Genomic DNA, 12,441 nt, shown 5'->3' with positions numbered 1-12,441 from the left:
ACTACCATTGACATTCTTCATAGAACTAGAAAAAACTATTTAAAAATTCATATGGAACCAAAAAAGAGCCCAAATAGCCAAGGCAATCCTAAGCAAAAAGAACAAAGCTGGAGGCATCACACTACCTGACTTCAAACTATACTACAGGGCTATAATAACCAAAGCAGCATGGTACTGGTACAAAAACAGATACATAGACCAATGAGACAGAATAGACAACCCAGAAATAAGGCCGTACACCTACGACCATCTGAGCTTTGACCAACCTGACAAAAACAAGCAATGGGAAAAGGATTCCCTATTCAATAAACGGTGCTGGGATAACTGGCTAGCCATATGCAGAAGACTGAAACTGGACCCCTTCCTTACACCACATACAAAAATCAACTCAAGATGGGTTAAAGACTTGAATGTAAAACCCAAAACTATAAAAACCCTGGAAGACAACCTAGGCAATACCATTCTAGACATAGGAACAGTCAAAGACTTCAAGACGAAGATGCCAAAAGCAATCTCATTTTTAACCAGATATTTACATAACAGCCTCGTTGATATCCACAGTGCAGACATTCTGAGCAGAATTACAGGCAAGTAATTGCAGCTGCTGCCCATCTTACGGCCCCCTGCTCTGATGTTCCTCTGAGTGGGGACTCCGAGAGGAGCCTCCTCATCTCCGTATCTACCCTCTGAACACTGGAGCAGGCACAAAGTCCCACATAGTAAAGGCAGGTGCTCAAACCTATGCTGGATTAAAGTGGCCAAAGTTCGCATAAGATGTTCCTCTCACAGCAGCGGCAGTGAGGAGGGACGCAAAGCCACACCTTCACTCAGTAAACACAGGGCACCCAGCTTGCCCTGGCAGGAGTACCATACATGTGCCTTCCGGGTTTTCCTTTCGTACGGCTTGCACCACTGTATTCCACATGGTAGCCTTATCTTACAGATTGCAAGTTAGAGCAAAAATTTAAAAGTTGTAAGACAGCATCTCTGGAAATGAGAATAGAATTTAGAAAAAACTCCAGGAGAAATTAAGCAGATGGCTATATTCTAGGGGAGCGGATGGGAGCGGCTGCTTAACACGCAGATTTCACAACTCTAGGGTGCTAATACTGGCTTCCAGGAGAAGCTTCAGTTGGTTTAGAATAAAAAATAATGGCTTCTTCTTTCTTCCCCCAATGTATGGATCTACTTATTTTTGTCCTAAAAGAATTTTCAAACCCTATTCGTTCATCTGTCAGCTGCCCTTGGAATAACTGCCCACCTTTCACGACCATGGCAAAAATTCCTGATTCCTTTTAGTTAAAAATACCTCAGCTAAGCAGCATTTTCCCTGCACGAGATGTGAATCAGAAAGGATACACCATGCAAACCAGAGGTCACATTTTCATGCAGAGCCCAATTACACGTGCTGTTCTCAACTTATAGGAGGGAGCCTGATCAGAGACCACCGCAAATATGCCAGGGCCTCTTCTGCCCCAAGTGGAAGGCGCGTGTGCAAGACTTGCAGCCACTCTGAACCATTTGGTGCCACAGATGGGCCTGGGCACTCACCTGCTCTGTCTCCACGAAGTTGGACACATGGCCATCGTCGTTCACGCCACGGGTGTGGAAGCGAGCACCTGAGCGCTCACAGCTAACGCGAGAGATGAGGCAGGCCTTGGCCTGCTTGTGGGAGGCATACACGGTGCGGATGGTGACCACCCCGCAGATGATCTTCAGCAGCCAGTCACAGCAGCTCACCTGGTGCTGCCTCAAGGGCACGTGCAACAGCTGGTTCCTGCAAAACACAGCCCCACACCAATTCCAGTCACTTGACATCCTCCAGTACATGCTGCCTGGACAGCGAGTGTGGCTGAGGAACTGGGGGGCGCATGGTGCAGCATTTCGGGTCAGCAAATGCATGCTACTCCCCAGTGGACTCTGCACTTGGGCTGTACAGATCTGGGAAGTTCATGTGCTTCAAAGAGATCCCAAATAGCAGGACCACTGTGTCATGTAGAGGAAGATGGCCAGGGAGTCCTTTCCCAAAGCCACTACCAGGTCGTCACTGTCGCGAAATGGAAGCAAAGCTAGAGAGTGAGCGAGCGTGCACTTTTCGGGGAATTGCAAAGGGGCCTCTGGTTAGCCCTGTGGGCCCCACAGTTTTCATCGCAGGCCCCAGGGGTAAAAAATTAATCTTTTATTATTAATCATGATAAGTGATTAAAAATCATATTAAATATGGGAACCGTTATTTAAATTATCCACATATACACACACATGCACCATGAGATGATTATGACAACAGCACTACAGAGCAACCCAAAATAAATTTAAAAAAGATCCGAGGAAAATAAGATGCAATGAAAGTTCAAGTATTCCCTCTCCATGCCTAGTGGATTGCTCTAGACTCTAGAGTCCATGATGATAATGACAGGGTGACAGCCAACATTTATCCTGTGCACTAAGCCCCATTCCAAGTACTTTGGGGTGGATTAACTCATTTCACCCTTGAAGTGACCCTTTGTGAAAGGTATCATCAGTGACCCCCTTTTACAGATAAAGCAGCTGAGGCACAGAGAAGTGAAGTGCTTGTTTAAGGCCACAAAGCCAGCCAGTGGCGTCATGGAGCTTGGAGCCCGTGCTCTTCACCCTGAGCCTTTCTTGATGAGGTCCTACGTTTCCATTTGCACCTGCGAACGACCACGTAGTTCTCTCATCCCTGAGACTGGCTTGGCCCCCTTGCTTTAGCACCCAGGGGACCTGAGTGGTACCATCCTGAGGGCCCATACTCACTCCCAGGGAGGAGGACCCATCATCAGGAGATGCCCTCTTACAGGGCACTGAGTGAATCTAGATCACGGTGCCCTACTTGTTTAAAAAAGGCAGCACAATTCCTGCCCTTGAGCCTTCCTCAAACACAGCAGCAGCATTTTCTCATTGCTGGAAATCTGTGCTGTGAGCTCTGATGGGTCCCAGGGGGCTTCTCCAAGCTTCCTGCTCTCAGGGCAGCCTCCCCGACTGTGACCAAAGCCACATGCACCCCCACAGGGAGCACAGCCCGCATCTGACCCCATCTGAGGTCGCACAGCCACAGCGCTCCTCTGCTTGAAAAATGATTATGAAGCATTGCTGTACAAAACCATATGTCCCTCTTCCAAATCACTCTCTCAAATTCAGATGATAAACCAGCTTCTGAAACACGTATATTAAATCTGCATGTGGCATCAAGGCAAAGCCTCCAGAATATTTCAGAGTCTGCCAGCTACACAGCTTTGGCCACTATCACCAGGGCTCAGGAGAAGAAACCTTTTGCCAAGCGGACAACCCATAAATCAGCCCTGTTTCTAGTGACACTGCCTGGCCCTCTGGCAGGAGGATGGCTCACATCTAGGACCCCCAAAGAGTTTCCTCCCAGGACCTGATTGTACTGGGAGGCAATTGTCAGTGTGATCAATTACCAGCCCAGAAAGATGACTTCACCCTGCTGCTCACTCTGCTTTATGTGCCAGCCACGCTCAGCGTTGACCCCATCTGACTCCTGCTGTGGGTCTCCAGACCTCAGACGCTGCGCCACAACAGTGGGGGTTTAGGCGATCAAGCCCAGGACCACGCTGCCCGTGGTGACTCAGCTGTGGTCAGTTCTGGGGGCTCCACCCTGAGCCTAAACACCACACCCTGGCATGTTACAGCTGAGGAGCCTGGTGACCTCCAGAGTTACCTTCCTCCTCTCCCTTCAGAAAGGGACACCATGGGGCTCCTCCTTCCCAAGCTCCTCTCAGCCTCCACCCCGTGAATCCCCTTTGCCTCGCTTTGTGAGTGCCCCTCACACCTCCGGCCACAGAGCTGGCATAGGGAAGAGAATTTGCAAAGGTGCTGGTGCAATTCAGGTACCCCAAGGATCCCCTAGGGGTTCCAAGGACCCTCACTGCTGCTGAGAGCTCTCACCTCTGCTCACCTGACAGTTCTGGTTTAAAATAGTTTCACGGAGTCCACACAAAGATACCGCATAATACACAGGCCCTCTGTGCCTAAGCTTGGCTGCCTTTAGGGGAACATGTAACAGCTCGCGGGGCACATGCTGGGCCCTGCACAATGGAACTAGCGATTCACAGAAATGCCATCCCCAGAGGCTGCTACTCAACCTGCAGGCTGCAGACAAGCAGCACTGGCAGCTTATTAGAAATGCAGAATCCTGGGCCCAGCCCAGACCTGCCATCCCAGAATCTGCATTTTTAATGAGAGCAGCAGGAGAGTCACGATTTTATTATTTATTTTATTTTATTTATTTATTTATTTTGAGATGGAGTCTCACCCTGTAGCCCAGGCTGGAGTGCAATGGTGCGATCTTGGCTCACTGCAATCTCAGCCTCCTGGGTTCAAGCAATTCTCCTGCCTCAGCCTCCCGTGTAGCTGGGATTACAGGTGCGTGCCACCATGCCTGGCTAATTTTTTTGTATCTTTAGTAGAGACGGGGTTTCACCATATTGGCCAGGCTGGTCTTGAACTGCTGACCTCAGGTGATCCGCCTGCCTCGGCCTCCCAAAGTGCTGGGAATGCAGGCATGAGCTACCACGCCCAGCCTTGATTCACATGCATTTTGAAGTCTGGGCACATTACTGCCCCCAAATATCCACAATACCAGAGAACCAAAGAGGATGTGGGGGTGGGGAGCGTTGGGATGGACACAGGGATGTGGGGAGGGTCCTCTTCTCCCAGCAGAAATCAGGAATTCACTTCTGGGGCGTCCAAAGCACCAAGGCCAGATGAAAACCTATGGACGCCTCTGGCAAAGGGAGAGAGGCACAAACAGGTCAGAAATAAACCTCACGAGTCCCGTCTCAGAGCTGGGAAAACTGATATAGCTTCAAAAGGCAGACACTGGATTCTGAAACATTACATTAGATGAGGTTCATTGGAACCACTCCCACGGCAGGACTTTCCTCACTTTTGCTTCTGCCTGGCATCTCTAGGCATCAGTGCGAATCTGACAGAAACAGCATTATGTCCAGAAAGGGCAATAGATAATTTACATATTTACAGGGTTGTCCACTCTTGTCTCTGTCCTGCTGTGGAGTGAAAAAGCACCAGGAGATCTTAAACATACAGAAATCCAGCCATCTCTGCCTGGGCTCTGGGACTAGTCTTAGTGCATTGCTACAAGTCCCCTTGAGCAGGGTGACTCAGCTTCCCCATTGATGGGACTGGTTTAGCGTTGTGATTACCAGCTTGGGACCTGGAGCCAGAATGCCTGGGTTCAAATCCTGGCTCTGCCACTTACTAAGTGTGTGGAGTTTGGCAAAATTCCCTCGACTATTCATGCCTCAGTCTCTCTATCTGTAAAATGGGCTAACAGAGCCTCTGCATAATTATTATAAAGGTTTTTATAATAAGGATGAGTTATTACCAGCAGAGAGATCTTAGCATGGTGACCCGAACACAGTGCTTTATAAACATCAGCGGTAAACAGCTGCACACTGGAGGTAACCATGATTGAGAAGACTGAAAGAGTGAATCCAGGCAGAAGCACTGAGCTCGGCACCCGGGACTGAGGAAAGCACTCGTCGGCTCTTGCGTTTTTTACTTATGGAACAGGATTTCTTTTCTTTCTTTCTTTTTTTTTTTTTTTGAGACAGAGTCTTGCTCTGTCGCCCAGGGTGGAGTGTAATAGCACCATCTTGGCTCACTGCAACCTCCGTTTCCTGGGTTTAAGAAATTCTCCTGCCTCAGGCTCCCGAGTAGCTGGGATTACAGGCACCTGCCACCATGCCCAGGTAATTTTTTCTTTTTTTTTTTTGTATTTTTAGTAGAGATGGGGTTTCGCCATGTTGGCCAGGCTTGTCTCAAACTCCTTACCTCAAGTGATCCACCTGCCTCAGCCTCCCAAAGTGCTGGGATTACAGGCATGAGCCACCATGCCTGGCCCAGGTTTCTTTTCCAAATCTACACGGAACACATTCCAGGAGCCAGGGGTGGGGGGTGGCGGGGAGTTCAGGGTTAGTTTTCCTCTCATTGTGCTGAGAGCAGGCCTGGGTCCTAACTCTCCAGAGGTGCCCCATAACCCGGGGGTGGTGCAAGTGGAGGTCAATGCCTCAGGTGCCAACCAGGGCCCACCCTCTGCAGGGGACCCAGGGCCTCACCAGAAAAAGGAGTTCCCCCATTCAGAGCTGTCATCCCCCTGCTTCTGCGTGCGGACAGTCAGGTCAAAGCGAGACCCGTCGTTTGGCCATGAGAAATAGAACACCCCCGAGCTGAGGATTTTCTTCAAAGCTATGAGGCGTTCCTCCTCCTTGGCCTCTTCCTGAAGAGGGTAAAAGTCAGTGGCGGTGATTTTGTAGATTTCAGCATCTGGAATTCTGCCTACAGATGTGCAGCCTGTCACCAACACCAGGAAGCTCAGAGACGTGCCACCTGGAAACGAAATCAGACAGGAGAGTTCAGGGTCGAAGCCGGCCTGGCCGCCTGGAGCTCCAAGGGGACAAACGGAGCCCAGGTTCAACCGCAGTCAGGAAGGCAACGCCTGTGCACCTGCAACTTCCCATGGCATTGCCCAACTCAATGGCTCAAGAATCTGCCCTGTCCCGTAAGCCTCAGGCGGGGCTTCTCAAAGTGTGGGACCCTGGCCAGCAAGTCAGCATTCCCTGGGAGCCTGTTAGAAATGCAGATCCCTGCCACCCAGCTGCCTGGGGCTGGGGGCAAGCTTTGCTTTAACAAGCCCTCCAGTTGATTCTGATGCCCCCAGGAGTCTGAAAATTCCTGGCCCAGAGCCCTTCCAGACCCCCAGGACCTGCCCCCAAAGCCTGTCCAAATCACCTTCCCCAATGCCTCCTCAGCCACTGCCTTGACTCAGGACCCCTGGCCTGGGGTCTGTTTTCCCCCACTCCGTCACAGGAGTGGCCTTCCCAAAGCCATTGGATCACAGCCGCTCCTCCCTTCCTTCCTGCGCAGCTCCCACTCCCTGCAGGACTGTGACAGAACTCCCAAAGCCCTCCCCGCTACAGCCCGTCCCTGCCCCACACGTGGGCAGACACCCCGGCCGGCTGCTCTCCTGAGCTGGCTGTCCTCCAGCTGGTCCAATGTGCCATAAGCATGACCTCGCACCCTGGACTCTTGCCCAAGATGCTCCCCCTGCCTGGGACGTCCCACCACCATCTGCCAAACAAGACCTCCATGACCCCTTCTCCACGCACCTCTCGCCTGTCTCTGCCCTAACAATACTTCGAGCTTCGGGCCCAGCATTCCATCCTCTGGAAGAACACGAGCGTCCCCACATGCTCCATAGGGATCTTCCTGCCTCTGCCCTCCCCACTTCTCCAGAAGAACTCCTCATCCTTCTTGGCCAACTTGGCAGCAGCTCCTCCAGGAAGCCTTCCTTGCTCTCCCAAGACACGGACAGGCACCCCTTGTACATGCCAATAGCATTCCCATCAGCAGTTGTCACACACAAAAAGTTCATGACCTCCTTCCCCACCTGTGCCCCCAGGAGAGGGGCTTCCTTGGGGGCAGGGCCATTTCATCGTCATCTCCCAGCACCACACACACTCGGTTTGCTGCATGCTTCCTAAATGAATTCCTGCCAAATGCTACCAAGACGACCTAGGACCCTGCAGCCAGGCGAATGATGCAGCCCTGTCTGGGGCACCACCTCGCTGTCGCTGACGGCTGGTTTCCTGTTGCCTATCCCCCGCTGCTCACAAGGGCACTTTATAACACGCTGCGTATCGGGGGTGCCTGGCGGCGCCGTGCCTCACTTTCCGGTCGGGGCCCAAGGGATCATCGGGTAGGAACTGGCCTTTGGGATCTGGCAGGGCTGTAGTCCCAAGGACACTCTTCCCACCCCGCTGAGGTCTGAAGGATCCGCCCAGCGACATCTGTGAACGATCAGGGGCCGCTGTCTACAGCCATGGTCTGGAGATGGTTCAGATCTCTCCACACTCCAGGAAGAGACCCCAAAACAACCAATTCCACCACCCTCTCACCCCAATTTCCTCATCACACTTCATAGGGAGAAGAGCGCTGCTTGTGGCAGGGAGGCGTGTGGCTGTCATTAAAGTGCGTTCCTTTAATGAGCGCTCAGGGCTCCCAGGGGCCTGCTGCTATGCCACGGGGTGGGGCTGCCAGCAGGGCGGGGGGATTGATCCCATCACATCTCCCCAGACACATCCTCAGGAAACCACCTCAAAACCACCTAAGAACAAAGGAAGTTATCACACTGGGGACAGGGACAGGGGTCAGAGTTCAGCTTCTCAAGTAGGATAGGTGGGGTTCCGGGGTTGGCAGCCTGTGATCAGAGCCTTGGCCACAGAGCGCTCCCGGCACCCACCTGCCTCTTCTGACACACTCAGTGCAGGGAAAAGCACAGTTCAGCAGAAGTGCCCTCGGGGAGGCAGGAGGATGGCCCCTGTGGCTGCAAGAGCTATGGAAAATTTTGCATGACATCACTCCATGAGAGTCATGAGTTGATTTCTAGCACCACTTCCTCAACAGCCTCCGCGTGGGGGAGCCTGAGTGCCTGGCAACAGTCCCAGGTTGCATTTCCTGGGCAGGACCACGGCCTGGGGGAGGCTGGGGAGAGGAGCACTGTAGCAGCCAGGAGAGGCTCTTAACAACAGCATTGCCACAGAGCACTGGGGCTCCTGGGTCCAGGGAGGAGGGGGTCGGGAGTGGTACAGGGGAGTGAGGAGAGCCGGTATCTGGTGAGCGCAGTGGAGGCAGGGGAGCTGTACAGGCGCGGACTCCATCCTCTCGCCCACCGCAAGGGGCGCCCTTACCAGCCCCATCTCACAGGGGGGGAAACAGAGGCACAGAGAGGTTAAGCAGCCTGCCCAAGGTGACAGAGCTGGGAGCTGGGATCCAAATCCACTTTCTAGCTACAGTGCCTGGGCAAGTTACTCAAGCCAAGTCTGGCCCCAGAGCTGATGCTCCTAATTATACCTCCTTGCAGATGACATTGCCAGCCTGCTTACCCATGCTGCTGTCTCAGGGCTACCACTGCCATTTCACACACGCATGACTGTCCCCCAGGGAAGCTGAATCACCCGCCCAAGCACACAGCTAGTCTGTGTTGGAGCCAAAACACAAACGTAGGTTTCACTTTAAGCCCATGCTCCATCTAGCCCCAAAATCCAGTAGTTTCCAATCAGATTAGTTTGCTGTACCCTTGTATGTATGTATGTATGCATGCATGTATGTATTATGTATGCATGCATGTATGTATTATTTATTGAGACGGAGTTTTGCACTTGTTGCCCAAGCTGGAGTGCAATGGTGTGATCTCGGCTCACCGCAACCTCTGCCTCCCAGGTTCTAGTGATTCTCCTGCCTCAGCCTCTGGGGTAGCTGGGATTACAGGCATGCGCCACCACGCCCAGCTAATTTTGTATTTTTAGTAGAGATGGGATTTCTCCATGCAGGTCAGGCTGGTCTCAAACTCCCGACCTCAGGTGATCTGCCTGCCTCGGCCTCCCAAAGTGCTGGGATTACAGGTGTGAGCCGCCACGCCCGGTTATTTTTTTTTTTTTTTTGAGACGAAGTTTCACTCGTTGCCCAGGCTGGAGTGCAGTGGCGCAATCTCAGCTCACTGCTACCTCCGCCTCCTGGGTTGAAGTAATTCACCTGCCTCAGCCTCCCGAGTAGCTGGGATTATACCGGCTAATTTTTTGTATTTTTGGTAGAGATGGGGTTTTACCATGTTGGCCAGGCTGGTCTCGAACTCCTGACCTCAGGTGATTCACCTGCCTCAGCCTCCCAAAGTGCTGGGATTACAGGCATGAACCACTGCACCTGGCCTACTATACCCTTTAAAAGAGTGTGGTCAACCAGTGTACCTGCTATTGGCTGAATGTGTGCACCCCCAAGTTAATATGCTGGAGTATGAACACCCAAGGCGATGGGTTGAGGAGGTGGGGTATTTGGGAGGTGACTGGGTCATGGCAGTGGAGCCCTCATGAATGGGATTTGTGCCCAGAGAGCTCCTGCACCTCTCCCACCATGTCAGATGCAGAGAAAAGGCAGCATCTATGAAGCAAGAAGCAGGTCCTCACAGCTGGCCAATCTGCGGGCCACTGGTCTCAGACTTCCAGCCTCCAGAACTGCGTGAAATAAATGTCTGTTGCTGATAAGCCACCTCGTCTACTACGGAACTTTGTCACAGCAACACACTGGACTCAGACAGCATTCCCTGCCCATTTTAAAACTGCCATTGAAGCTTTTCATCGGTAGTTGAAATGGCTGTAAATAATATATTGTGCAGCGTATTCTAAATATTGACATGTAAAACTAAAACTCTGGGAGCCTCTTGTCAGTATCCCATGGAATCTACACAGTAACGTGATACTCCTCGCCATCTATTATTTACAGGATTGCAGGAGCATGCTCTTTCTTCCCACGTGGAACTTTCACTCATATTTCCAGTCCTCCCTCTTCAGAATTCCATCCTAATGTAGCGTATTTGGTGCTTCTACGTCCTGTCCTGATCACCCCATCAGCCCCTGCAGCCGTGTGTTCCTCAACTCCAAGTGTTTAAAAAGAGAGCCTTCTGGTTTATCATTCCAATGATACCTAATTGGTCAAACAATGTAAACAATACAATGTAAATAAAACACTTTGCCAAATAATTTTTTTTGGCTGTCCCCTTTAAGAGTGTGGTCAACCAGTGTACCTGATATTGGCTGAATGTGTGCACCCCCAAATTAATATGCTGAAGTATGAACACCCAAGGCGATGGTTTTAGGAGGTGGGGTCTTTGGGAAGTGACAGTCTTGCTCTGTCGCCCAGGCTAGAGTGCAGTGGCACAATCTCGACTCACTGCAACCTCTGTCTCCCAGGTTCAACTTCCGCCTTTCAGGTTCACTGCCTCAGCCTCCTGAGTAGCCGGGATTACAGGCATGAGCCCCTATGCCCAGCTAATTTTTGTAGTTTTAGTAGAGATGGGGTTTCACCATGTTGACTGGGCTGGTCTAGAACTCCTGACCTCTAGTGGTCCACCCACCTTGGCCTCCCAAAGTGCTGGGATTACAGGCGTGAGCCACCATGCCTGGCCGACAAATAATCATTTGATACGAAAAGTCATAGTGTGTTGGAAAGGCATCTCTTAATGAGATGAATACATATTTATTGAAGGAATGAAAGTAGGTTCTGCACCAATTCTAATTCTAGTTTTCGTTTTTGTAGACGCAAACACTAAAAAATCCTGTTCACATTAATAAATAGACGGGAATGGAAAGGGCTTCATTGTAGAAATGTCACTCAATTCTTCAAAGTCCTTCTGAGTTAGCGCTAAGAAATGACAATAACCTGATGACAAATTGGTTGCTAATGCGTCAGCTGATACCCCAATTAAATTCTCCTCCCATTATGGGGGAAGCAAACAACTGGACATCACCTGACTTGCACACAGATTGCTACCTAGTCCTGACCTTATTTCAATGCTGTTGACAAGCTTTTGAACTGTCCCTTTGTCTGGAATCCTAGGGGGAGTTACTTCCTGGAGCATGGCACATGGTGAGCTTCCAGAAGAGAGAAGGGCCTGCCCTCTACCTTAACATGGAAGCAGGGCAACCTCAGAGGGAAACAGGAACCCTGTCCTCCATCACAGGTGCTTGATGATAGAAAAAAGCCAAGGACCTGGAAACTTTTCCTTAGAACTGCCCCTGCCTGTGTGTCCCGGACAGTTGGTGGGACGGGTGTAACCACAGAGGCCTCCGTGGAAGAGCCTTACCCAAACCTCAGGACTGCTATGTGGCGCGCTGCCTCTCTGGGAAGGCCCCGCCCTGCCTACCTGACCCAGCACTGATGGCTTCCTCCTCCTTCAATCCCAGCCTCACTGTGTCCTGCCCAATCTCATTGACAGCCTGACTGCCTGACTGTGTTCTCTGTATACCATGGGTTTTTTGTTTGCTTTTTTTTTTTTTTTAATTTAGAGACAGGGTCTTGCACTGTCACCCAGGATGGAGTGCAGTGACTTGATCTCAGCACACTGAAACCTCCCCTTTCTGGGTTCCCGCGATCCTCCCACCTCAGCCTCTCAAGTAGCTGGGACTACAGGTGTGCACCACTGCTCCTGGCATGGTGCTGTAAATACCACTGCTGTGTAGAGACATGGTCTTGCTACATAGCCCAAGCTGGTCTTGAACTTCTAGGCTCAAGTGATCCTCCTGCCTTGTTCCCCTAAGGTGCTAGGATTACAGGTATGAGCCACCATGCCCGGCCTGTACTGTGAGTTTTAAGGAAAGTGTCCTGGTTCGAGCCTAGCACCAGGCTGTGGGGGGTCGCTGACTCCCGGGCCACCTGTCAGTGTGGTACAGGCCACTGGTCTCCACCTGCCCCAGGTGTGTGAGGCCCCTCCTGATGCTCACCTAGAGCACAGGATTTGTTTTTGTGAGGCAGGATCAATTCTCTGACAGCCAAGAAGCTAACTAGGCTTGCGGGGGTCTTGGCAGTCCTCAGCTGAGGGAGAGACCA

At 51.5% G+C, this 12,441-nt stretch overlaps 1 protein-coding gene across 7 annotated transcripts in view; it reads right to left on the bottom strand.

The window, feature by feature from the left end:
- Window positions 1-12,441, bottom strand: part of SYNJ2 (synaptojanin 2) — a 117,192-nt gene that overhangs the window by 63,895 nt on the left and 40,856 nt on the right. For all 7 annotated transcript variants that reach the window (XM_055268221.2, XM_063632653.1, XM_055268237.2 and 4 more), the window contains 2 exons: window positions 6,120-6,390; window positions 1,552-1,777 (listed from right to left, as the gene is read on the bottom strand). In XM_055268221.2, coding sequence (XP_055124196.2) covers window positions 1,552-1,777; window positions 6,120-6,390 — 497 coding nt within the window. The remainder of the gene's footprint in view (window positions 1-1,551; window positions 1,778-6,119; window positions 6,391-12,441) is intronic.

The sequence above is a fragment of the Symphalangus syndactylus genome, chromosome 2 (assembly GCF_028878055.3).
Source record: "Symphalangus syndactylus isolate Jambi chromosome 2, NHGRI_mSymSyn1-v2.1_pri, whole genome shotgun sequence".
Taxonomy (NCBI): Eukaryota; Metazoa; Chordata; class Mammalia; order Primates; family Hylobatidae; genus Symphalangus; species Symphalangus syndactylus.
Note: the sequence above shows the minus strand (reverse complement) of the source record. Positions and strands in the feature narration are given on the sequence as shown.